This window comes from Seriola lalandi, unplaced genomic scaffold, assembly GCF_002814215.2.
Source record: "Seriola lalandi dorsalis isolate HSWRI2012SDOR001 ecotype SW California unplaced genomic scaffold, Sedor1 jcf7180002054474, whole genome shotgun sequence".
NCBI classification, from domain to species: domain Eukaryota; kingdom Metazoa; phylum Chordata; class Actinopteri; order Carangiformes; family Carangidae; genus Seriola; species Seriola lalandi.
Window position 1 is genome coordinate 1,077,179 of NW_019525027.1, and position 27,287 is coordinate 1,104,465.

Consider the following 27,287-nt stretch of genomic DNA (forward strand, 5'->3'; position numbering starts at 1 on the left):
TTCTTCGACGTTTTCATGCCTTGCTATAGTAAGACTTTTTTATTTTTTTATTTTATGCCTTACTATACTAGGACATTTTTTAATGTTTGTATGCCTTACAATACTAGGACATTTTATGCCTTACTTTACTTGATGTGTTTATGGCTTAATATACTATGATGTTCTTAGACGTTTTTATGCCTTGCTACTTGCTATAGTAAGACTTTTTTATGACATTTTTATGCCTTACTTTACATGATGTTTTTATGGCTTGGTTTAGAATGACGTTTTTAGACGTTTTTATGCCTTGTTATAGTATGACAGTTTTATGACATTTGATGCCTTACTATACTATGACGTTTTTATACCTTAGTATACGAGGACTTTCTTATAGCTTACCATACTGTGACGTTTTTATGACATTTGATGCCTTACTATACTATGGTATTTTATGCCTTACTTTACATGATGTTTTTTAATGCTTTTATGCTTTAGTATTCTAGGACATTTTTATGTGTTTTGATGCCTTACAATACTATGACGTTTATATGAAATTTGATGCCTTACTATACTATGGCATTTTTATGCCTTATTATACTATTACGTTCTAATAGTTTAGTATAATATGACATTCTTATGGCTGAGTATATTGTGATGGTTTTTGACGTTTTTATGTCTTACTATATCATGACACTTTTATGACATTTTACAACTTATTATACTTATAACATTATTGTTATAACATTTTATGCCTCACCACACTATGACTTTTTTATGCCTTGCTATACTATGACATTTTTACAACTTTTTATGCCTTACTATAGTATGACGTTTTTGACGTTTTTATGCCTTTTATGCCTTACTAAACTATGACTTTTTATGCCTTACTATACTATGACCTTTTTTCCCCTCATTATACGATGATGTTTTTATGCCTTAATATATTATGCCATTTTTATGCCTCACTATACAATGAGTTTTTTATGCCTTACTATATTATGACGTTTTTTGCCTTACTATACAATGATGTTTTATGCCTATTTATACAATGACTTTCTATGCCTCACTATAGTATCACTTTTTTATTCCTTACTATACTATCACGTATTTATGCCTTACTATACTTGATGTTTTTATCTTAATATAATTTGATTCATTAAAGGAGCGTAGTGGGTTCTTTCCATGTACTCTTGCTTCCTCCCACATTCCAAAGACATGCACATTAGGTTTATTGGCAACTCATGCCTTACCCTTTATGCCTTAACATACATGATGTTTTCATGCCTTAGTATACTATGACTCATGTCATATACCTGTATATTACATATATGTCTATATTTCAAGAGTGATGTTACCATACGTATCATCTACAGGGATGTATTATTATGACACATCCTCTGGATATTTGGAGATATAAGTTCATAACATATATGAAACACTCATAGTAAAATGCAACTTTACTAAAACAACATGCTCATTAAAATTCTATATGTTTCTATATATTTTTTATTAATAATTAAATTAAATTTAAACATTCATGTCTATTTTTAATTTTTACATTTGTAATTTGAATATATACTGACAGGCTTTGGTATGGATATGTATTTATGTAACATATTTCTATAATATAAACAGACATACTAAAATACATGTTTCTTTTAGCTAGACACATAAGTCAAAATATGATATTGTTCCAATTTCTAACATCTTTCTTTACATACAGTATATAAGTTTAAAGAGGTTTAAAGACACAAAGTGTAGTGATTTGATGATCAACAATTAAACTGACCCTATTAATAACTATTGTCTGTGTATCCAAAGCCTGATATAGCTTATTTCTCTGTCCTGTGGCGCTCCATTGATGTGTTTTAATATGAATAACATTATAACGAACAGCACTGTAGTTTATTTTGACTCTGTCCCATACCCACCTGTTCTGTAGCACCATGTATTAATCCACAGCTGAAAATAATCCCCAACAAATACACCATTTGCTCCTGTTTGGCTAATGTCTACAAGAGACTGCAGTGCCCAGCTGTTTAAAGGTGCTAGCATGCTAATATACAAGAAAAGAGAAGCAAAACAAGAGTGAATATCGGCGTTGCTTTCCACCTCTGGAGACAGCTCTTGGCAAGCAAAGGAATGAAAGTTGATGCTGAACATTTCTTCTAGACTGGTGAATAAACAGCTGTTAATGCTAACATTGGCTTTGTAACAATAGGAAAAATGTAAATATTTATATAGTTCCTTTAAGGAAATTATTTAGCCATTTCTAAAAATGAAACTCTACTCCCGTTATTAAAAAAAAAAAAAAGATTTATGTCTTTAGTATGAATCAGTACACTTGGGGCTTAGTGCCATAGACAGGTTGGTGAAGGCTAAAAGAATGGAGAGTTGGTCTTTCATGTTGTTGGTTTTAGTCAAAATAGAATATTGCCAGCCTTATCCTTTAACATAATAATATGCAGGGCACACAGCTGCTGCTGCTGCTGCTGCTGCTGCTGCTGCTGAGCAGGGATCAGTGTGCCTGGGGCCCATCAATTTCCAGATGGGTTTTTCAGGACCAGACAGGCAGATTATACTATATCCTCGTCCATCTGATGTGTTTCTGTTACAGCCCCTAAGGGTAATGAGGAACAAGGTAAACCCTCAGGGCTGATCAGTACAACTACAGCTGGTCCAGATGGTTACTACTCAGTTTATTTCACACAGGACAGTGTGGAGGTGTGACAAAAGATAGCCTGGTAGTCATAATCACTGAAAATGTTCTGATTGGATTAAGTCTCCACAGCTGATGGGTAATTAATAGATAGATAGATAGATAGATACTTTATTTATCCCCTAGGGGAAATTCATGTGTCTATTAGCCCATTGTTGATAATAATATAATAATAATAATAACAACAACAACAACAATAATAATAATAATAATAATAATAATAATAATAATAATAAATAAATAAATAAACAATAATAATTAGATTAGTCCACATCCTTCGGCTGAGGTGTTGTATAGTCTGATGACAGTGGGAACAAAGGATCTCCTGAGCCTCTCTGTTCTGCAGCGCAGTGAGATGAGACGTTTGCTGCACCTGTAGCTGCTTCTCTGCCCTGCCAGAATGTTGTGGAGAGGATGGTTGGTATTGTCCAAGATGGCCTGCATCTTACATTGCATGCGTTTCTCCACAACAGTGTTGAGTGAATCCAAACTAATTGCACCTATACATTTTTGAAGTGCTTGTACGTTTCTTGAATAGTTACATTTTATATAGACTTTTCCTCTAGGCTCTTCTACATTACATTTCAGAGGTAAATGTTGTAGTTTTTATCCCACTACTTTTATTTGACAGCTATAGTTACTGGTTACTTTGCAGATTTAAATTTAAAAACCTATGGGGTATAAAATATTAATTGCTTTGAAGTACATTGAACATCCTGACATTTTCTAAAATACTTACAACGAGAAACGATGTTTTTCCATCCCAACATGATTTGAGCAGGAACAGTTAGGTAAATCTGGCTGATTCACTGGCATTTCTGATCTTTAGTGATGTCTGTCAGACACACAGTCAGTACTGTCAGCTCTTGTCATCACAGAGAGACTTGCCTGCATAGTCTTCTTCACCAGGACAATGCTGCACAATTAAGTAAGCAGTATGAAAATCAGATGAAATGAGCAGATCAGCAGTTAATCCCACATATTTTATTGCATTTCTGGAAAATGTTTTGGGTTTTTTTGTTGGAATCGGTTGTAAACTGGTTAGCATCAGTAGAACAAGTCATTTAAAAATCCAGATAGATGTTTCATGTCAAATTACATATCTGTTTTTCAATAAGCAACATTTGAATTAAAATTTATCATAACTGTTAAATTAGTAACAAAGAGAACACAATTAAACACCATCTAGGTAATAGCCCATTTATATATTTGGAAAAATAGATATATCAGAACAGTGCCATACTAGAAACAGAGATCATACAGACATCCATAGCTGAACAGTCGTAATGATATAAGGTGTTTTCAAAATGTCCAACATTTAAAGACTTATCACAGAGGAATGCATATTATGTCTGCAACCTCACAAAGATTAAAAGAAATGTTTTGAAAAAATACCCTTCTTTGCTGTCTTTCTAAGATGATGAGAATATTGATACAACTCTTAAGGCTGTGAGATAAATATGAAGATAAGACTAGCAGGTGGTTAACTAAGCATAAAGACTGCAAACATGTGGAAACAGCTAGTCTGTCTCTAACCAAACTAATACACGTTACGTTTTGTTTGTTTAATCTATTCAAAAACCACAGTGCAAAAATTACAAGATGCCAATTTACGGGGGGGGGGGGGGGGGGGGGGGGGTCATGTGTTGGACTATTTATTGACCTGGACCAGGACTAAACAGTCCATTAATTTACTGGTCCCAGTCAGGAAACAGTCCAACACTGAAAGCAAGTTTTCCACTGCTTCCAGTCTTTATCCTAAGCTAAGATAATTGGCTGTTAAAAGTAGCCTTATATTCATCATATCAATCTTCTGACCTCTTGGCAAGAAAGAAAATAAGCATATTTCCAAAAATTTCAAACTATTCCTTTAAATTCCTGCCCAGTCACAGCACAGACCCAAAACTTCTGGACTTATCCAAACAGAGAGAAACTGAATATTAAATATATATATGGCTGATGAAGAGTTATATTTTCCCTTTTTCCCAATCTAAATTAAATGCAGTTAAAGAGACGTTTTAATAATGCACAGAGCAGTTCCTCAGGCTCCAGTCTGCTGAAAAGCTTCTACACTTGCATCGTGTACACACCACATGTTTTTCAATGTATACATTCATAAACAGAAGTACAGATCAGTACATGGCTCCTTGGAGTTGCTGTCATCATCTTGTCGTCTTTGTATTCACAGTGAAGACAATTTATGGTCTGATCTTCTTGGCTGACTATGAGACTCAAAGATTTTGGTTATGGTCGACAATTAAAACTTAAAAATCAAAACTTACTCATATTTTAAAGTTTGAATTCATTTTGGTCTTGAGTTAAGCAGATGTGATGAGAATGAGTTTCGAACCACAGAAGACAAACCATGTATTACTCTTGCAGTACAGAATACAGCTCTAATGGTAAGAGCAGTGGTTCTTCTGTTCTTTCTTTGAGGATTTCCCCGCTTTTTCTCCTTGGACCATCTCCCTCACCCTTTTTGTCACCTGGTCAAATGAAACACAAAGAGATTCAGTAGTGATATATAAGACTGTCTCCTTTTATTTTGTTTATTTTTAACCATGCTAGCAGCAAAAAAAAAAATATGGTAATTTGAAGTTTCTCAATAACTATAAGATGAATTGGCGAAAAATTTTCTACATTCATGTTTCCATGTCCTATGTATTTTTCTGCCTAATTGACTGGCCATTCTGCTTTATAAAATTTAGTTGGAATACAGAACCTGTGTGAGACCAAAATAGATATATCTGTATCTAGTATCTCTAACGTTCTTCTGAAGTATGTGGGTGTGGTGTCCATACCACAATCAACTTGACGCACTGCTGTGAAGAACACAGTCAGGTATAACATGTCTCATGGAAAGGGCTTATCAGTTTAGGCAGTTTAGATAGTAATAAATCTTAATGCTACTTATGATGCAAATTTTATTATGACACAATACATTTGAATAGTTAATTGTCACTTTAGGAAAATGTAATTTGCTATCTTTGTTTTTGAAGAGCTCTAAATGAGACAGACAGTCTAAGTAGGTGTTTCTGTAAACAAATTGGTTCATTAAAAATAAAATTATTCTTTTTTTTTTTTTTGACACACTCACTTGTTCAGTATCAGGAAACGTTCCCGTCTCAAGCTTGGAGTAGATCAGCTCACCATTCACTGACACCTCAAAGCTGTCTATGGGGGTGGAGAATTAGACAGGCAAAAATGAAGATGTATCCAAATTGATTCAATACAAAAGAGTAACATGACATATAATTACATATCTACAACCAGTGAAACATGTTTCTATGAGACAATGGGCATGGTGTATCACTGGCAATGCCAAACTCCTTTTACCACAAGGAAACCTGCGAGGAAAAATGGGCTATAAATAAATATTTTTACAGTAGTGGTTATTCAGTTTTTATTGTTTGAATCTAAGAGCTTAAAATGTGAACTAGCATAAAATCTTCAAAAGCTAAAATAAACAGGTGGTAAAACACACAATTAAATTGCATTTATAAAAAAAGAAAAACAAGCTGCAGCTGTAAAGTTGGTGTGTGTTGAACAAGATTCTGCAGTGCAGGGCTGTTACAGACTGAAAACATACTGACTTTTCAGTCCCAAAGCATGTGTGGTGTAAAAAATACATGAGGTTTATATTCACACCATCACACTACTGCAAATTGTGCATCTGAATATCCTGCACTGGCAGAGGAAGTTGTCTGGCTGTGACTGAATGTGGACCATTTCTGAATTCAAGATGTGCCAACAAAAACAGGATTTGGAATATAAAAAACTAACGCAAAGAAACAATATTGGAACTTAAAATCATTTTTTGTCACTTTGTCACACTTTGGCATACGTATTATCTTTTTTTCAAGAGCTTTACATATATGTATTTTTATTGGCAGAAATGTTCGACTGAAACAGAGAGGAGCTTACTTGGTCTACCCTTATCTCCCTTCACCTGCACACCAGGAACCTGCCGGAGAGTACCGGCTAGTTCCTGGTAACGGAACCCGTAGCTTCATCCTTTACTGTAACACAAAACAACATGAAGTAAAAACACATTAATAAACTTACTACTTGATTCATTCAACACTGAATAAAGTATAAACTGAGTATATTGTACCAAGCAGAAATCCTTTATGGCTGAAATAGTGAGAGTTTCTAAGCAGAGAAAACACACATTATACAGACCTCTGCAGATCAAAGTCTAATATTTATTTCCCCAGGACACTGACTTCATTAGCATTTTGCCCTATTTGTCCAACTCAAAATTAGTGAGTTCATTGCAGGCTGTCCTAATTACAATTAATCAGCAGAATGATTAACTAAATCAAAAAACTTACCAATATTCAATAGCGACCGTAGCCATGATTTCGCAGCTTAAAGCCTGTAACAGAGCTGTAACTTTCAGTTCGAAGTCCGAGCAACATAAAATGCAGACGTGATTAAACTTCTGTATTTTATTAACCACACCCAGTGGGACGGTAAAACAGTCTGCCCGGCTTATGCCGCATTGAAACTGACTTCCTAATCAACAGTCAAAGTGATGGTGGTACTGCAGAGCAGGGGAACCAGATCGTGCTAAAGTCTTACTCTACCCACTAAAAAGTCAGGACAGTGAGAGAGGATTTACCCTCCACTGTAGCCCTGCCGCTGACCTTAGTCTGTCATATTTCTCCTTTCAGAGAAGCGAAATAACCAGTGTCCTGCGCTCAGCCATCACGTTATCTCACAGCTGCACAGGTGAGTAGTTTGGTCTGAGACAGATGAGCAGAGGTTATTGTGTGTGGACTCAAGCAGCAGCAGCTACTGTCCAGCTGAGGAATCTGAGACCCCGTTCAAACACTAGACACTAGACTGTCTCCTTCAGAAGGCAATACGTTCAAGAATTTACCAGCCCTTCATCTGCTGGATGTCACTGCTCATCCATCATTTGTCAAAGTTTCAGCATGGATCAAGGGTTGGTCTACACACACCTCACTGTGAACACAAAATTTTAAAGGTACCAACATTTTTACAAGGGGTAGCAAATAAGGATTCTTTTCTTGATGTAATGGAATAATTGTTTTGTCTATAAAGATAAAATATAAAATGCCAGAAAATAGTGAAGAATGCCTATTATGTTTTCCTTGTAATAAGATGATGGATTCAAATTGATTGTTTTATCTGACCAACACTCTAAAACCCAAAGATTTTCACTTTCCTATCACATAAGAAAGTCTGATTTTAGGCCACACGTCGTAACACAGTGATTCTTTTAAGACTTGAGTGATGTTGCTATAGCTTTTTGACATTTTATTTGTTTAAAATGATATCCAGTACAAAACGTATACAGTAATACCCTTAAGTTTGTCAGTTCCCCTGAATAAAATATTTTAATCTGTTCAGCTCATGCCAGATAACAGTATCTATAAGATACACTAGATTGCTCATACAATAGTTGATGACAAAGATATAGCAATAGTACCTGTGTAACAATAAAAACTATTAGCAATATTTTGGTGGACACACTTTCAATACAATAAAATTACATACATTGCTCTGTAAAAGTTGCATTGCAATCTGCCCATATTTTACAAGATTTTCAAATTCATGTATATTTTCATTAACGAAGAGACAAAAAGTTGTGATACAAGTCTTTATACATTTATAAAAATGATCTGGTGGCAAACTGCAGTGCTGCAGTGACTGAATCTCAGCAGGCTGTCCTCTCCGAAGCCGCTGTAACAGGTGTACAATGCACTTAGATTTGTTCTGGTTTTTTTTTCTTTTTTTTGTCAAAACAAGGCAACTTCTCAAACTTCAAAATAAATAATAAATCCTCTGCAAAGATATTGTACCTGTCAATATATCCAGTTCATATATATATATATATATATATAAACTGTATATATATTCATAAATGTGTACAAAATGTGTTTAAAAATCCCCCCATGAATGTGCTACAGAACAAAAGGGTTAGCTAAGATGCTTGAATTCTGTGCGGAACAGCATTTTGGTGGGAACAACAAAAACATGACAGTCTGCATGCACTGGTTTCCACGGAAACGCAGGTGTGATTCTTCCAGTTGATTAGGTGCACCTTTTTGCTCCTTGGCTTCGACTAAAATCAAATCAGAATAGTGCCGCCTCGTGATCATTCACTCTCTCTCTCTCTGTTTCACTTTAAACCGATCACAGCATCAGTCTCATTGATTGGCGGGACTCCTTGACGCCACCCCCTGGGTTGGGAGGGTCTTCTTGTGGGAACGTCACCTTATCTGGTGTGTAGTCGTTCCTCTTCAGATCTGACAAACAAGAAAAAGGAAAAAAGTCAAAGTTATGTTAGAATTGTATTATTTAAAAGACACAAACTAAGCTACAAACGAAAACGACTTTTAGTTTTTGTGAACAGACAATCTGAGCACAGCTGAGCAGTAATTTAGCGCAGGAATAGTTTTACTAAACAGCAGCTGTAAAACATCTCTCACCAGGAAGTTTGAGTTTCCGACAGCAGGAGTTGCAGTGGTGTTTTGCACGGAAGTTCCTAATGGCATCATCCCCCAGGTTGGCTGGTCCAAATATCATATCATAAGACCTGCAGAGTCACACAGAAGTCATTAAGTGAAGAGAAAATGTGGCTGGTAAAGTTGAAATTGTTCTCAACGAGAGTCACAAGATACTAAATAAATTGTGAGCTTACCCCTTTTCACCGCTCTTTATGACCGAAGGATCTGTCAGAATCTCCCCAACACCTGCAGAGGTGCACAACAAATACACAAGCATCATTATCAATGAACTTAAATAGAAAATACATCGATGCAACTCAGAAAGTCAGTGGAGAAAGGCCATTGATTTAAACATATTTTGTCAGAGGACAGACGAATTTCATCCACACATTTGCCCACTGTTCAAATCTCATCTTCAAAAAAAAAAAAAAAAACACAAAACCTCCTCCTATAAATGAGCAGAACGGCCTTTTAAAGTATTCAGTGTATTGGCATGCAAGTCCCATCACATGTCCAGAGTGTGTGTTGGAGCTCTCACCTTGCAGGTCGAGCACCAGCAGCTCTCCGCGGGTGTACTCGTAGGTCCAGTGGCTGAAGGCCAGCATGGTTTCCTCCAGGAGGTTAGTGGGGACGATCTCGTCCCCGTTGTTGTTGTTGAACTTCCTGAACTCCCCGGTGATGCACTCTTCTATAGCAAACCACTGTCCGGCAGAGTGACAGTAGAGCAGATACACCTCCAGAAACCTGAATGCACAGAGAACTCAGATTTCAGGTACTGACCCGCAAGAATGGACACGTAAAAAAAAAAAAAAAAAAGAAAAAAAAAGAAATTCCAGTTGACGTGTGAATTCACCTGCTGTGACGGTTCTACACAAGTACTGATATGGTCTTGCAAAACCACAATGATAAGCAAACTTTGCACACAGGGAAGTAGATTATGAAAGACAGATATGAAAATAAAATAACCCAAAACTGTACTGCAAACCCTGCTGTCGGTGTGCTTACCTCGGTGAATAAGGAATCGTCTTCTGCCTGACTTGGTTAAAGGCAAATGTCAGCTTCTGAGCAGCTCGTTGTTGTTGAATTTCCTTAAGTGACACAGGGAAACAAAAGGTTAAAATAGATTCTATGTGAGGCCTAACAGTAGTGCAATTCCTACTTTTATAATGCACCGCTACATACAGTCTTGTGGGTGTGAGGGCTGTTATCAAGAAACTGCAATTATATTAAAAGTAAATAAAAGTTTTTTAAAGACTGATTAAATAAATTTCATTGTATATGTGTTTGCTGAAGTAATGTGCCTGACACCGAACTTGTATCATGATGTTTTGTATCATCTCATCTGTTTAAACAGTTTCTCTTTTAAAAAGATGTTTTACATTTCTTTAACTCAAAGAAAAAGGCGCAAAGATCTTCACACTATGTGGAGTTTATATTTTAGATTGTTTGAGATCAGAAAAAGTAAAACCCAAATCTACACCCATGCTGCAAATTAAATCTAACCAAATCTACTCAGCACCGCTAAGATAAATTCATACATTTTTAACCTCAGGCAGTTTCTATGGCGGTAATCAGCCCAGTGTTACAGTGCAAGAGATACGACGGTGTATTTGTGTTCCCTACCCTGAGACAAAGGTGCAGCACAGTGTCCTCCTTGTAGATGCTCTGCCAGGTCTGGACTACCTCGGGCAGGAAGGATTTGACTATATACAGGTGTCCTGGTTTTAGGATATCGTACTCTGACCAAGTGCAGAGCACCTTGAGGGCCCGCCTGAGTCCTCCGCCCATCTCCTCCTTGCTGAGGAACTCTATTTTGGCACAGAGGCCTCGCTGGGCCCAGGAAGACATGCTGTTGTTGATAGTGTTGGGAGAGCTCTCCTCCAGACGGTACACAGTCACCGGTTCCCCTGAAGGAACACACAGTGGGAGGGTGAGAGTTATGAATTAAACGTAACATAGTTTGCTGTATATGAAATGCAGTGTTTTTGCTCATGTTTTTCTGTCTCTGTCTCCCCTTTACACGGTCTAAACAGAGACAACTAAATAAATAAAATGATGCTGCATTACAAATTTTGTCCACTGGGAGTCAGAAAGACTCCAGCAACACAACACGGACACATACTGTCTGCTTATCAAGAGCTTCTGTTCCTCCTTCTCATTTCCTTGCACATCGAGCAGACACAGAGCAACATAAACCCTCTGTAGCGAGAGCCATGACACTCAGCCATATCGACTGATGAAGAGAAGGATTACTCCAAAAAAAAAAAGGACTGAGGCGTTATTATACCATATGACGCACTGGTTGCAAATATACAGTAATCACCTCCTAACACCACTGTGATAAAATGGCTAGAAACTGCATGTACCGCATGACCCCATTTGACTACCACTGATGTAGTTCCTCTTTAGCAAAAAGATGTTCCTATTTTGGGTTGTTAAAAAATATTAAACAAAACAAAAACAAAAACGCCAACAGCACCCGCACTTTCTTCATCAATGGCTTGGACATGATGCAAAACAGCTGCAGGAGTGAAGGGACAAAAACAATGTTGAAACCACATCTCTTATCTGGCTCCATACTTCCTCATCGCCAACTTCCTGCTGTTGCCTCTAAGAGGTGTCTGTGGTGTTTTCATGTGATCTGACATGTGTGGGCATGCACCGTGACCCAGACTTACCTCTAGGGGGCACAGGAGTGAAAGGGATGCTCTGGGACAGCCTCATCAAGTTGTTGCGCTCAACAGCTACAGAAGGGAAAGTGCAAATGAGCACACACATGCAGAAATAAATACAACTGCAGAAGAGGAGTGAACAAGTGTAAAAGTATATTGTAGGATTACTCTTTGCTTTTTGTCTATTAGGAATGGAGAATTTTATCTGTAGGTTAAAATGCTCAACATCACATGCAATATTTCAATATATGACAAAAAATTCAATAATCGCACATTTTTGTATTTAAATCAATACATGAAAACATCATAATGCAGCCTTCACTGTGGAATGATGTGAGGAAATCTATGTCTCACCTGAGTACTGGTAGCTTTCCATGGGCTTGAAAGGTGAGCCGATAGCTACAGAGAAGACAAGATGACAGTTAATCTTTTTCAAAGCTTATTTTTTAGGCATTTTTGGACATTACTGAATGGCTGAACGTGAAGAGGCGGGCAGGGAATGAAGGGGGAGAGAGAGAGGAGGATAAGACATCCAACGAGGATCCCAGGCCAGATTTTAACCATGGATGTTGTAGTTACGTTGCATTTGATGTAACCATTTGAATGCAACATACCTGGACGCTCCATCTTTCCACAAAACTTTGCATAGATATATGTCATAATATATGTCATTTAGTGAACATGTCAGTGGCAATCACTGGACAATCATTTGGACACATTAATTCAACAAAAATATCATTCTGATCTGTAGATGTCCCTGTACTATTTCATAACAACAACAGAGACAGAAACAGGCCTCTTGTTCACGCTTGTTGTAAAACTTTTACTTCCTAGTCATCCAAGTCATACTTCCAAGTCATTTCTGTTCATTTCTATTAGGTAAAAAAAGCACAAAATGATTTTTATTTTCACTTGTAGTCTGGGTAGAGCTTTAGTTATTACCTCTATAATTCCAAGTCACAAGGCTACAGATATAAACAGCATATAAAACTGATATTTCAATCATTTAAGATGTATATTAAATTCATTGATATAAATGATAAAACCACTAAGTATCTAAAAGCCAAGTATAATACACCATTGTTAAATCAGGTCTATCTCTTAGTATCATCAGTTTAATGTTACATATATGGTGTGTATATATATATATATATATATTTTTTTTTTTTAATACAGCTTAAGATGACCTCTTCAAATTGCCTTTTTTTATCCACACAACAGTACACACGCAAAATGTATTCAGATTACAATGACGATGATACAAAGAAGTAGAAAAGCACTGAATCCTCATATTGGAAAAGCAGGAACAAGAAAATATTTAGTATTTTTGATTGAAAAATGATTGAAATAGATAACAAAAATTATTGGATCATTATAATAGATGCAGATACATCTTCTGATGATCAACTAATGAATTAATGGACTGTTTCAACTGTAACTGAGTGAAGGTATTCATGGCACATGGCTGATATTTGGTTGTTTTGCTTGGTTGGTCAGTGTGGCTTACTTACAGTCCTTTCTGGCTCCCAGGTGGGTGTGTCGTGGCGCGTAGAGAGAAACTGCAGCTGAACAGAAGAACAGAGGCACAATAAAGCTTTCATCCATAAGTCAAGTTTTCCAAAATGGTTTACAAAACAGTGGCCTTTCTACTTCGACTGCAAAACTATCATCTAATGCAAAGTCTGCAAATACAGACTTTTGAACATCTGATATTCCCTGACAACCCCAGATATTTAATCAGCTTCTATCAACCTTTCCTTGTCCCGGACAGCCCTCCTATAAATTCTATAACATTGTGTGCTGTGACCCATCTCCTTTCCGAATTTCTGAGATCCTCCTCCATAATACAATATGACCAAAGCCAGTTTACAGTTTTAAAGTGATACAATTCTACAGTTAAACAAAAATACTGGTAAAAGGTTATTTATAGGAGAAATAAATTATTTTCTTCATGATTTTGGTGATGCCCGTTACAGCACTGATTACATCACACACAAAGGAATGCAAAGAAAGGGAAAATGTCACATGTCACTTTGGAAACAGCATCCATACAAATGTTGCTAGACCAGCTGATCTGGACAGAATGCATCTGACCCAACTAAGTTATGCAGATGGAGAAACAACAGTGAAACTACGCATCTTACCATTTAGCGTATCTTCGCCAGGGGCTCGCCTGAAACAGAGAAAGATAGGCAGAGATAAGACATTAGTTTAACAAACACTAAAGATTACAGGCATACAGTATCAATCTACGTCACAGGAACACATAGTGATGTAAACACATTACACAAGCACCTGTGTGCTGGCTTAAACACAAGGGACAAGGACCAGACCTCAGCTTAAATCAGACATAAAGAGGTCAGACTTTTATTTGTTTCTAAAAGGTTTCCCTTGTAAAGTACAGAGGAAGTGGTTTTGTGGTCTGTATATACAGTATGTATGTATGTATGTATGTTTGTGTGTGTGTGTGTCTCTACACTTTTTGCCGGCCAGTCGGAGGACACTTACAGGCTGCTGGCTTGGGCTGATTTGACCTGAACTCTTTCCTGCTGGAGAAAAGAAAAGCTGTTAAATGACGACAGACGCCGGAATTAATTAAGTTGACAAGAGTTGAACTATACAGTTGTTTTTTTGGCTTTGTACTCATGAGAATGCACACAAAAGACACACTTCTTACCGGTACTGCAGCCATGGGGTCCTCGTGGATGAGGATGTCTTCAGCTGACACTCTGCTTCTGTCCTTCTTTGTTAGACCTACAAAATATCAACAACCATCAAGTGTCAACTGATAACTGTGGTCATTTAAGGGCTGCAGTGTACTGAAATAAACAAAGACTTCTTTAAAAGGAGGCTTTGCTTAAGAAATTGGATCTTTGTGAGCTTACTGGAGTCAGGATGGAGAAAAGCTGGGTTTCTGTCAAACTCTGTGAAGCCAGCGTAGGAGTTGACAGCTCTGATATGACCGTGACCTTCAGGCAGAGCCTGTGGCCATGAAACAGACAGAGACACAGAGAGGTGTGAGAGGGTAAACATTATTCTGAAACACAGATTAATGTTAAATTTCATAAAGTTTAAGAAAAAGACTGTAAATGTAGCGTTTTAGTGCCACAATGCCAATTCTAATATCATTTAATCACTGAGTAGACTTAAAGCTTTATTCATTTTGAGATGACATTGAGTGATCAATCAGAGCAGCACATCATAAAGTTGGGAAAGGGAAACCCTTCTGAGTGTTTAGAAACACACAATAACAACCACTCGACGGGGTATAACATCACACCTCAACAAAGAAAGAAGTGTAATATCGAATAAAACTGATTGTAGGACCTTTAAAACAAGTGTCATCATCAGTGAGCCACAAAGTGTTCACATAAAGGCAAATATGGCAGCAACACACTTTGACCACATGCACACAAAAAAAACAAACTATACACTGTGTATGAACTAAACAAAAGCACAATGATACATAGACTCACCTGTGATCTGGTCTGTGTGGCTGGGCTTTGCTGCTTGCTGGAGGTGGAGGTCTCTTTGGGTGTGGAGTGCTGGAGGTCCAAACTATCTTTATGTCCTGAAACCAAGAAAATATTGTCATCCCACATGAGGGCAATTTAAACTGCCCCGTCAATCTGTCACATTACCAAAATAAATAATATACTTTTATTTTCCCAATTAACTCCTGCTAGCTTCATGACTTACTGACAAAATTTCATCAAAACAATTGTACAGAATGTTTGAACTATTCTATAACAATTGTTTGAATCGCTCAGAACAGGACAAGCAAACGCACTTCCTGATCAGGTGACATGACCAACACCACGATGGTGAAATAATCACAGTTCAAACATCTGATTCTTATGAAAAATTCCTTCCCACACCTCCACCTGCCAAACACATCCTTAACCAATCACTGGGCTGAAAAACTAGACCATCAATCACTCATGCTTCAGTCACATCATACGTGAAACCTCAGAACCACCCAGGAACAGAGAATAAGCAATTTGGACAAAAGGGTCCAGACAGAACAGAGAGAGTAAAGAAAAAAGCCCCAGCTAAAGACCTAATGGGATCCTGATCTGGGAGATGGACAGGCCCGAGCACCCGGCAGACGCAGCCCTCAATTTCAGACTGAAAATCAAACCTCTCGCTGTGTTTGGCTCTCTTGGCATGTTCCTCTTGTCGAGGGGGACTTCTGACCCACTTCTGACCTGTTCCCTGCTCCTTCGTCTGCGGGGTCTCCTGTGAGCCACTGCAGGGGCATGAGCCCAACTTGGCCGGACGCTATTTCCGTGGCTGTGACCCAGTGGTGATTCAGCTCCAGGAGCCAGTGGGGCTTCAGTGTCTGCACTCTGTCTACTCAGAGTGCCCGACCCGCCTTCATCATCACAGTATGCCTCGTTCACGTACCCCCAACTCAGCGTCCTCCCCCCACCTCCTATTCCTACGCCCTCTGCGTTCGCAGGCTGCACAGCGCAAGCAGGCAAGCAGGCAGGCTGAGCAGAGCTCGAAGTCGAGACAATGATAACAGTAGGATACACACACACACAGTTTTCATCCTCCTCTTTTATCTTCTCATCAACACCAGATTCACCCTCATTCTCATACTTACCCACAAACGCACCAAATTCTACAGTGGTGCTGTCTGGCTGGTGGGGCTGCTGGTAGAGCCCAGCTAGAGCGAGCTCTGGGTGGCTGGAGCCACTGGGCTGGGAAGGGGTGCTGCTGATGTGGAACTGAGCCCCGGAGGAGGGTACGTTGGGCAGGCTGGATGGGGAGTCGGAAAGGCCCGGGTCTTGTGGACGGGTCAGCTTACTCTGGGTGAGAGAGTGGCCTCGGAGACGCAGCTCCGGAGGAGAAATGGCCACAGCACTTTGGACAAAGGCACTGGAGCTGGCACTGCCTGAGGAGCCAGCCTCTGCAGTAATGTGCCCGAGCCCAAACAACTCCCTCCTCTCTGGACTAAATGCTGGGTTCAGGTTGGGGTCCAGCCCCAGTCCTGCACCAGGGTTGGGCCCAACTCTCTGGAAACTTTCCGTCCCAGCCCCTCCCCCTACACCAATTCCAAAAAGAGAATCTGCTATGTCGACTCCTGCCTGGGGGAAAGAGGAGCCGAAGTAGGGTCCCACACTGCGTTTGCCTATCACTGACGATTTGGAGTGGGGGCCAGTGTCTGTTGGCACAGGGGCGATGCTTGGGACCACGTTCTTTGATAGGCTGAGCTCCCGCGTGATCTGATTGTGGACCTTGCTGGCCTCCGACGCCCTCTGAGCAGTGAGGGTCTTCAGAGTGTCTACAGTCAGGGCTGAGAGGTCCTGCAAGTGACCAATTTGGGAGTCCAGTGTGTGTAAAGAGCGTTTTATGAAGTTGACTTTGTTCCCAACCTCCCTCAGCTGCAAACACATGGTCTCAACTCTGGGAATGACAAATAGTAGCTTCAGTCAGCACACAGTTCACAGCTCAGATCTTCTTATCTACAAATATTTATGTTAAATGACTGTTCTGAATGTATATTCACACATACTTCTTTTTCAACATTTTAAAAGCTTTACACGATGCCTCTATGAAGGTCAATAACAGCCCCACCTTTCTGAGGTAAGACGTATGCGCTCCTCACTCCCCGAGTGAAATTGATCATCCTTTTCATGAAAGTATGTTTCCACACACTGTTCCTCAAAATCATGAAGCTTCTTTTGATCTTCCTCTGTGAGAAACAGCTCTAAAAGAAAGCAGATTTATTAGGAGGTGAAATTACAGTATATATATATATATATATATATATGAAAAAAAAACATCAGCATGATGAATCCTCAGTGGCAAGCAATTTACATGTGGCAGTGACAGTAGTGTGGACATACTTGGTCCGTAAGTGTTCTCCTTCTTCCTCTTTCTACACATACAGAAGAGGGAGTAGATATGGCACAGGAGGATGAAGGGAGGTGGGAGGACAGGCTTCTCATGGTAGGCCATAATGAAGTGGTAGCGCTGGTACTTCCACACCAGATTAGAAATGGACTTCACTTGTATATACACATTGCTGGAACAACAACAGTACAGAAATAGCGCTCAGGATTATGTTGAGGAGAATGCCGGCAATATTTTATTTAATGTTACTCATAACCTTAAGCTGCACCATGGTGAGACTAATGAGCAGCCACATTTCTCTGTAAAGACAGCTGGAACTGACACTGAAATGATGTGCACTTACTTGAAGAAGGCGATGAGGAGGTTGACCATTAGTATATACTGTACAAAGAGGTAGACTGCTTGTAGGAGAGGAGTCAGCCACACTCCCGCCGTACACAGGTTCTTTACCTCACTGTTATTGGCACACACTGTGATGAAGAGAAGACAGGACAAAACGCATTGTAGCTAGGATGTTTGTTAAAAAACTGAAGCCTCTAGAGCCTTGAGCATTCTATAATTTTCTTTTCACAAGCTTGCACTGCCTAACTAACACTATTCACTACTTCTAGCACAAGGTCATAAGTGATACACCACGTGAGAAATTTCAATTGTGTGTGACATGTCAGGATGCCCACTCAGGTTACGGAGCACAGTCAGGTGCTTTGTTCCACCTGAGCTTCAAATGCGCTCGACTCAAGCGATGACTGTTGCCTTTCACTCTGACCCTTCATTGCCGAGTCGAGGCAGTCGATGCTGTGGTGAAGCAAACTGCCCTGCTCTCTCCAAAGAGACCCGTGTTGGCTGCTTCTGCCAGTGAACCATGTTGCGTGAAAGAGGCTGTGAGGGGATACAGCGATTAGACCGTCGTGGCTTTGATTTCCAGTGGTGATTTTGGGTGACAATCAGCTATCAGGCCGTGGTGAGAAGCTTTGAATAGAACTATTCTTACCTTCATAATCTCCCCTACCATCCTCATCGTCCTTACCATCGATTTCATAGGCATACACTTCCCCATACATCATCCAGTATGGTTGGAAGACCACATCTTTGGCCAGCGTCCAGCTGGGCTCCTCCTCTGGGTAGAGAATGGCCTTCCTGGGTACACCATAGCTCAGCAGGACTATAGCCATAATTACCACAATATAAAACATGTTGGCCACCTGCAAGGGATGTCACAAAGACTGAATTAACCATATGACAGTTGACATTATCACTACTTGAAACAACATTTGAGTTATGAAGTACCAACAAGAATGTTTTTTAGTGCACACGTCTACTCTGGGGATCCCAAGTCAGCACTATTTTACTACTTTTGCTTTGAAAAAAAAAAAACAAGACCATTCCTTTTACATAACAGCTTGTTAAATAAGGAAAAATAGAAACAAGTCAATGTTCCTCTGTTCCTTGATTTGATCTGGTGTTGACTGTTTCAAAGCAATGGCTGATTCCAGGTGTTGGGTATAAAAAAACCTTTATCATCCCTTTATTGAAATCCCCAGGGCAGACACAGAAATGGTGAAGGGTTGACAATTACTTAACAGCTATATTGGAAACTCAATTATATTCTAATTAAATCTAGTGTCACTTAAAGGAGGAGTTTGATATTTTGGAAAATACATGTACTTGTTTTCTTGTTGACAACTTTAACCTGTTAGCTTAGCTTAGCATAAAGACTGAAAACAGAGGAAACAGTTAGCCTGGTTCTGTCCAAAGGTAAAAAAAGAATCCACCTAGCAGCACCTCTAAGATCAGCAAATAGACTTCAAGAAGTCATTGGCCCAGAAATATCCCCACACATAACCACCTGTAAAACTACTACTTGCTCTTTTTACATTTCTGCTCTAGTGTGGCTTAAACAAACATGATATAACATGTTAATAGAGATATTAATAAAATTATTAAAAAAGGAAAGTAAAATTTAGAGGTGCAGTTAGGCAGATTATTTTGACCTTCAGACAGAGCCAGCTATATTTCCCAGTGCTCAGGATAATATGGCATATCACAATACCTGGATAGAGCATGTGGATGATTAATGCTGTTTGAATGTGAAAGTTCAAAATGATTAAATAAAAACATGAATATTAATAAGACAGATTGATGAATGCACAAAAACATAGCAACTCTCACAGTATGTTTAGACTACAAGCTACAAAACAAATGGAGGCAAGCATCCAAATTTGTGTGTCACAACCTTAGGTACCATAAAATAATCGCATATACACACTCACATACACAGTACATACACAGTAGCTCTGAGTATAATTACAGAAAAGTATTTGCTGTTCAGGCACGTTCAAAACTAAAACATCAAACCTGGGGCCAGATTTACAATGCCTGCTGCATCTCGATTCAGGCACACAACAATAATAATAGTTGTAATAATAATAATAATTATTATTAATATTATTATTGTTATTATCATATCTGAAAGGTTCGCTAGCCTGGAGGCACAGTTTTAAATGCGCACTGCGTGTCTCTTGCTAAATATTCCTAGAAAGCATTCCTACTGTGTTATTAGTAAAACAGACACACTACAAGTACTCTGCATGTAAATCTGGCCTTCAGTATCATTGAGAAAAGTTCTGCTACAAAGTGTTAAGTATGTTTAATGACAAAGAACTCACCATTTTAGCAATCATCATGACATATGGCCCAGCTTGCTGGTTCACAGCCAGGATATCGAGGAGTCGCACATACCAGAAGATGATATTCAGACAATAAACCGTCCTGCCAGGAACGAAGGCATCGCCTCCGCCCAACCTCAGACCAAAGCCGATAAAGAAGATCACAATAGCCAGAAAGTCCGACACGTTAAAATAGTCGCTGAACCACACCTTTATCTTCTGGCTTATTTTGCCTGCTTCAGACATGAACATCTGGGAAAAAAGGAGGAGGTGGTGAAATAATGATGAGGAACTTAATCAGTTCACAGTCTCTGGGGGAGTTCATTTGTAAGACAGGGCTACAGAGAGGAACTGGTATCAAAAGCTACTGCCGGTGTCTTGCTGAATCATGAATTAATGTACTATCTTCACTATTTTTAAATCAAAGAGCCAAGCATTTATGCTACTTAAAAATTCTAACACTTTGGTTCCACATACCTCTCGAATCTTTTCAATGGCAGAAGTGAAGATGTAGAGGATGACCACCCACTCCTGAGGAGAAGGCAACAGGGGCATTTTCACCAGGACCACATACGAGTAGACCATCAAGAAGCCCAGGTAGAAGAGCTGAGAGTGGGAGACACACAGGAGTTCTCATAAAAAAAAAAAACACTCCAGACACTTTATAGAAAACACTTAGTAAAGGATTCATTCTCCCAAGATTGGGAATGCTTTCATTTTTCTAAGTAAGTTTACTAATGTCATAAATGTAGGCAATGTAGTTTATACAAGATATGTTGGATATATATGTTGACAAAGAGCCTTTAAATTCAGACAGTTCAGGAGAGGGGCTTCCTCTCTCTGAATTATTTATAGACAAGGTCAGTTGAGGCCTTCTGAAGGGGGCTGAACCTCATCATAGCATTTTTCAGTCGGGAGCAAACAGTCTGTTTTACTGCGGCCTCTGAGCCCTCAGAGCTCAACTGGTGGTTAACTGTGTGGATAAGGACTGTGTGAGAGAAAAATTTCATCCTCCTTTGTCTCAAGTGAAATTCACAGTTCCCAACAAAGGGAGGAGTAGGGGGGCTTCAGAGGATTATATAAGAAATGAAGATGGGAATTTTTAACCAACTAATGATTTAAAGCTACATTTATCCTTATTTTTTAAAACATTGAATTAATTGTCTATGTGTAATGTGAAATTGTTTCTTCATAGAGATGAACCTACAGGGAATTATCACCACCTCTGCACCTCTACAGGCTCTTCAGCCCCTTTTGCTTGTTGCTTGATTTTACGGCACCTTTGCTGAATGGTACAGGTTAGCCTCAGCTACTCAAAATAACTTCTGCTATAACATATAGTAAATCTTCTGCCCCCTACTGGCCCAAACGCAAGTAACGCAGCTTTAAAACACAGGTGCCGTGCTAGCCAACATAAAAAAAATATTACCCTTACTCTATTAGTCTATTACTGTCGCATGGAGTGCCATCAAATTTTGAGATATTCCTGGATGAGGATGAATCCTACTGACTTTGGTGATCTGACACTAATCATGTGCCACCAGCAGGTTGATATTACACTTTAACTGAAATATCTTGACAAGTATGAGACGGATCGCTGTGAGTTTTGATACAGATATCGCTGGTGTGAGGAGGATGAATCTTAATGACTTTTCCTCTAGTTCCACCAGCAGGTCAGTTTTCACGTTTCCTGTGAAAAATCTCAGTATCTACTAAATGGATTGGTATTTTCACAGATAATTATGGTTCCCAGATGATGTATCCTAATGACTTTGATGATGCCCTGACTTTTACTCTGCCGGCACCTTGAGTTTGACAGTTGTGCTTTTTGTGGATTATAAAGTACTGTTATTCATTAGCTTTTTTTCCACTTTGTGGCATAAACTAATGAGTAATTAAATTGTTAGATAAGATCTGACGGCTCCTTAGAATAACTTAGTTCAAGTAAAAACTTTTGTGTTTTTATGTTTTCCTGTATGGAAACTAGTGCAAGCAACATATGACCATCAACCAATGGCACATGCGGTCCCTGCTGATGTTTGCACAAAAGAGCTCCTTTTTTTTTTTTTTAAAGAACAAGATCAACCGCACTAAGACTGTGGGAAAGCTTCAAAATATCCATATAGGCAGGTTAGAACACCTTGGATTAGGTCAACCATTTAAAAAAAAAAAAAATTGCTGAACCTTGACATGCTAGGTGTGAACTTTTGGAAAATCAGCCATTAACACTTCCATCTGATGGGTAAGTCATTAGTGCAGTTTTGCAGTGACGTGTTGAAATCGGGATGGAAGCAGGTACAGCAGATTTAGATAAGCTCGGGCACAGGCTATAGTACACAGACTAGCGGTTTCAGTGATGTTATCAGCACCTCTCAATCCTGAAAAACAGCCCTGTCCAGGTCAGTAAATGCAACCCACAATGACCGCTCCCAGGCTCCTGAGAACCAGCCTCAGGCTTGCATATATAAATAAACATAGTGCCTATTCCAAGGCACTAGAAAGGAGACTGAAGCTGACTGCTGGGCAATAGATTCAGTAGAGAAAATTCACATTCTAGCCACGAACCAGAGCAAATATATCTCACAAGTAATCAGGGTGTCATTACTAGACCTTTGTTGTGGATTGGGAAATATTGCGAGATCGTGTTCCCTGAGCTTTCCTTGTAGGGGGGTTCTGTGAGAACATCTGTCCCCTGTGTGAGCCATTCAGAGTGAGAGAGTGTGTTTCTATTCATAGTATCTAGCCATTTTGTGTGGGTGTCTGATAAGGCTGTACCTTGTCCCCTCTCCCATTTGTGGTATTCATGGACAACCACAGTCTCGATGGTGTCTGATTCAATGACACCAGGGTGGTATCTGAACATCTGAGGGCTTATTTCCAAGTAAAAGTAAGATAAAAGGTTTGATAAACCACTGATCAGTTGCCATGTCTGCAGTAAAGCAGTTTTTTTTGTGGACAATGCTGGTGGAGACAACAGTAAGCTATTAAGCAAACTTCCTACGAAATCTGTATTCTCTGCGGTTTAGCTCCAGGCCAGTTGTCAGGATACTACTCCTGGGTATAAGCATCCTCCCTTTGTAGGTCCTTTTACCCACATAAACCACCAGAAAATGTAGAGTTGGATGGATAAACATGAAGACGAGTGTATTTATGCGTGTCCTCTTCTGTAATCTCCATACCGTGTTGGACCAGAACTTGACAATGGGAGCGTGGTAGAAAGCATAAATTTTCCTGGTTAAGGGTAGCTTCCTGGACCGAATGTGTGTCTCCATGTCAGTTTTTGCCTCCACATGGTCCTGGGATCTGGCCTCCTTGAACACATCCTGCAGAGAGGTTAAAAAGGCCAGAATTAGTCAACAGCAGACCACAATGTGGAGAAAAAAAAAGGAGAAAGAGACAGAGAGAAAGCAGAGTAGAGAGGAGAATGTGAGAGAAAGAAAGTAAGCAAATAAATGATAGAGGAAGAAAAAGAAGCACTTAAAAAAGAAATTTAAGGCCATAAGTTCAAAGTATTCATCTGCAAACTTTTTATGTGAATGTCTTCCTACTCCTTTATTTCACAATAGATAAACAGCCTGTTCGCAGCTCATTAACCTTTTGACAGTAATTTATCTTATAACAAATGGATGATTTTTCATCATCTTTAAGATTTTTGTCTTAAAGGTGAAGATTTATTGTGTTAGTGGACAGCCAGGCTGCTTTGAAGATGGGGTGATGACATATTTTTAAGGTTTCAGAAAAAGACAAGTTGAATAAAATAAAATAAAATAAGAAATCGTAGAACAGCAGGACTGAGTAAATCTAACCATTTGGATGTCTTCCGCTATGTTTTGAAAGTTGTGTTCACTGTCCTCCATGGTCATCTGGTGGTCGTCCTGACTCTGAGGGATGTGAGCCATCTCAGCTTTGGATTTGTACTCCAACAGTAGGATGGCAGGGGGCACCAAGATACTCAGAATCACCTAGAGAAAAACACACACACTCATGTGGGTGGATGCCACTATATTTGTCAAGTGAGTCCTCTGAATTTCATGAATACACTAATGAATCCCAAGTGTTTTACCGTAGAAGCCCAAGATCTACCATGAAAACTGAAATGACAACTATGGTGACAACATCACACATCCAGTGTACGGTCTCTATGGTGAGTTTTCACCAATTACAGTATATTTAGTACTTTGGTAGTAACGACGACGACGATGACGACTACTTCAGGAGCCACTGAAACCTGGAAGCAAAGCACTGTCTCCATTATTACTAAGACTATCCCAGCTTTTTACCTTGTTACCAAAAAATAAAATCTAAATGGAACATGAACCTTGTACCAGGAGTTCTTGCGCATGTTCAGCCGTCCCATCCACATGTCTGACAGCAGCATCTGGGTGCAGGTATGAGCCACAAAGGGCCGTAGGTGGGAGGAGACAGCCAGCTTCAGACAGGTGGAATTGCTCCAGTTCTTCAGCTCATAGGTCAGGAGCTTCATGGCCATGGTCTCATCCTGCCTGAACGACTGCTCCAGCAGGTCCACTGCCAATGTCCCAAACTCACTGAAAAACATCAGCACAATCAGCAAAACTTCTACATTTCCTTGTCTGGAAGAAATTTGAGAAGTTCTGTAGCTATTTGACATGAAAAACTTACTTTGAATACTTCTTAAGCTCCTCCGACGTGTCATCCACCACGTCGCTCTTCTTGGCCTCGTAGCCCATCGACCTGCAGAGTTTACAGGCCACCAGCGCCTTTGCCATGTTCTCCTCGCCATGCTGCCAGAAGAACAGCGACATTTTCTGCCTCTTCATCAACACAGCCCACACCAGAAGCTCATTGAAAGGGTAGGGAAACCGCCGTGTCTCTGGGTCGTCAATGTCCACAATTTCTTCTTTGCTCCTCTTTTTATTCTGCTCGGTGGAAGACTCGAGCTAGGAGGAGAAGGAAGGAACAGCGAGAGGGGTGGGAGGGAGACAGACATTATTTTCTCCCATTAACAGTGGCGCTCGAGATGCAGAGACAATTTTCTTTATATCTGTTTAGACATGAGGGACAGTCCAGTCTAAAGGAAGCCATGTTCTTTTTAGTGAACAGCGAGAGTTTACTTTGGGTTTGTACGGCTGTGCAGTCTTGATGAAGTGGTTGTGCCTCGTCTTCTCCTTCTTGTCAGCCTGCATGCTGAAAGACTCATGACTTTTTCTCAAATGGGAACCAGGACCTGCTGTGTGGCGCCCCGATCTCTGTGCAGGACATGGACACATCTTCAGATTTGCTGTATTCCCCCCGGCTTTTATTACAGTTCACAATACAATTTAAGGCCTAAAGTCATTAGTACTATGCATAAAATGTTACTGTACTTATTTATTTATAATTTCTCATTAGGGTTTTAACTCCCAACAAAGGTTTAAAAAAATTAGCACCATAAAATACTTTTTTGGCATTGCTACAAAGACACTACAACTCACCCTATTGTTGCCATGGAGATTGTTGTAAATGATTCGGAAGCGTTTCCTGGTGTAGTTGCACCTGTATGTCCCGCCCATCAGGTACTCAATAACCAGACCCACGTCAATCAGAGTGATTTTATAGTTTGGGGGCAGATGACTCTGTAAGAGGGCAGAGAAACAAAACAGTGAATGAGACTGAAAAAACTGGTCAACATCAAAATATAAAAGTATATGTACCTGTTTAACATCTCTAACCAGGTGGAGAAGAGTTGGGTTGTTGGGAGGTTGTTTCTAAAATGGAGGAAGAAACAAAAAGCTTTAGAACATGCAAAACCAAATATACACATATACACACGCATATGTATAGTTTCATTCATGTTTCACACTGTTACCGTGTTGTAGAGCTCCTCTAGCCGGCTGATTGTCAGGAAACGGTGCATGCTCACACCGTTTTCTATGAGTAACTTGACAAAATCCACTCTGTCCATCACAAGTGCATCCAGCATCGCTTGCTCCAGAGAGCTCACCTATACATAAACAAAAACATGCTGTTATGAAGTATATTTTCATAGCAAAGCATTATTTATAAAACAAAAACGATGAGGGCGAAAATAAAAAATATGGCCAAGTTTCAAAAAAACACATACAAAAAATATAAATAAACATTATCTATAATCTCATTCACGCAAGAGCCAGGAGCCCCCTAAGTTTAAAAATAAACATGAACCCTGAGGGCAGCTTATGAAGACAATTGTAATAGGGTTCATGTTACAGTCAAGACAAGCAGTTCATGGCAGCCTGCCTGAGTCCAGTCCCCTGGCTCTCCAGCCTGAAGATTGTGGTCAGCAGAGACTCTGGGGTGATTTTGGGCAAGTCCAAACATCCCTGAAAACTGTGAGTGACGCGCGCGCACACATGCGCGCACACACACACACACACACACACACACACACACACACACACACACACACACACACACACACATACCAGGAGCTGCTGTCCGTACACAAACACATGATTCTTGGCAATGTCTACACGGTCCCATGCCAGAGTCAGGACCAGCTGATCGAAGGCAGATGCGTTTGTGCCTGAAATACACAGGTAGAGTAATGTTTACACACGCACACACACGCACACATATATAAATAAACAGATATTAATTCCCAAGTAAGTCAAGCATTATTAACTGTGTATTTCCTGTTAGCCAGCTAGCAGGATTAGAGGGGGTTGGTAGAGCAGGGCCAGGGCAGTAATACAGTCAATTACACCCTAATACAGCAACAGAGCAGATTAGACTACAAAGTAAATCCCTGTTCAGTCTACTGCTCTCTTCCACGGTAATCTGCCTTATTGTCCTGTAGGATCCATCTGAATCAAATGATCATTTTCACTTCACACAGAGTTGATAGTGTGGATGTCAAAGAGGAATCTCAGTGGCATTTTGATTTGAAACCAATGCAGCGATTTCACCAAAT

At 39.6% G+C, this 27,287-nt stretch overlaps 1 protein-coding gene and 1 long non-coding RNA gene across 4 annotated transcripts in view; both read right to left on the reverse strand.

The window, feature by feature from the left end:
* Positions 1–3,667: 3,667 nt before the first annotated feature.
* On the reverse strand, positions 3,668–7,158 carry LOC111659163 (uncharacterized). The gene is made up of 4 exons (XR_002761058.2): positions 7,033–7,158; positions 6,623–6,717; positions 5,796–5,872; positions 3,668–5,184 (listed from the first exon to the last, which is right to left on the reverse strand). It is a non-coding gene; the product is annotated as an uncharacterized LOC111659163 (long non-coding RNA).
* An 800-nt stretch (positions 7,159–7,958) lies between these two features.
* The window catches only part of trpm7 (transient receptor potential cation channel, subfamily M, member 7), a 37,971-nt gene continuing 18,642 nt past the window's right edge, over positions 7,959–27,287 (reverse strand). Inside the window, exons 11-40 of one of the 3 annotated variants that reach the window (XM_023411955.2) lie at positions 26,800–26,900; positions 26,205–26,339; positions 26,050–26,103; positions 25,831–25,971; positions 25,471–25,605; positions 25,019–25,296; positions 24,696–24,924; positions 24,184–24,339; positions 23,557–23,700; positions 20,855–20,983; positions 20,378–20,629; positions 18,739–18,913; positions 18,055–18,181; positions 17,705–17,883; positions 17,433–17,565; positions 16,459–17,261; positions 15,326–15,420; positions 14,735–14,831; positions 14,527–14,603; positions 14,358–14,395; positions 13,994–14,022; positions 13,361–13,414; positions 12,204–12,248; positions 11,856–11,921; positions 10,801–11,084; positions 10,183–10,265; positions 9,716–9,921; positions 9,372–9,423; positions 9,160–9,266; positions 7,959–8,976 (exon numbers count right to left, since the gene is read on the reverse strand). In XM_023411955.2, the coding sequence (XP_023267723.1) occupies positions 8,864–8,976; positions 9,160–9,266; positions 9,372–9,423; positions 9,716–9,921; positions 10,183–10,265; positions 10,801–11,084; positions 11,856–11,921; positions 12,204–12,248; positions 13,361–13,414; positions 13,994–14,022; positions 14,358–14,395; positions 14,527–14,603; positions 14,735–14,831; positions 15,326–15,420; positions 16,459–17,261; positions 17,433–17,565; positions 17,705–17,883; positions 18,055–18,181; positions 18,739–18,913; positions 20,378–20,629; positions 20,855–20,983; positions 23,557–23,700; positions 24,184–24,339; positions 24,696–24,924; positions 25,019–25,296; positions 25,471–25,605; positions 25,831–25,971; positions 26,050–26,103; positions 26,205–26,339; positions 26,800–26,900 (4,517 nt within the window). In that variant the 3' untranslated portion in view covers positions 7,959–8,863. Of the gene's footprint in view, positions 8,977–9,159; positions 9,267–9,371; positions 9,424–9,715; positions 9,922–10,182; positions 10,266–10,800; positions 11,085–11,855; positions 11,922–12,203; positions 12,249–13,360; positions 13,415–13,993; positions 14,023–14,357; positions 14,399–14,526; positions 14,604–14,734; positions 14,832–15,325; positions 15,421–15,990; positions 17,262–17,432; positions 17,566–17,704; positions 17,884–18,054; positions 18,182–18,738; positions 18,914–20,377; positions 20,630–20,854; positions 20,984–23,556; positions 23,701–24,183; positions 24,340–24,695; positions 24,925–25,018; positions 25,297–25,470; positions 25,606–25,830; positions 25,972–26,049; positions 26,104–26,204; positions 26,340–26,799; positions 26,901–27,287 lie in introns of all 3 variants that reach the window. The other 2 variants (XM_023411954.2, XM_023411953.2) reach the window with 2 other exon arrangements.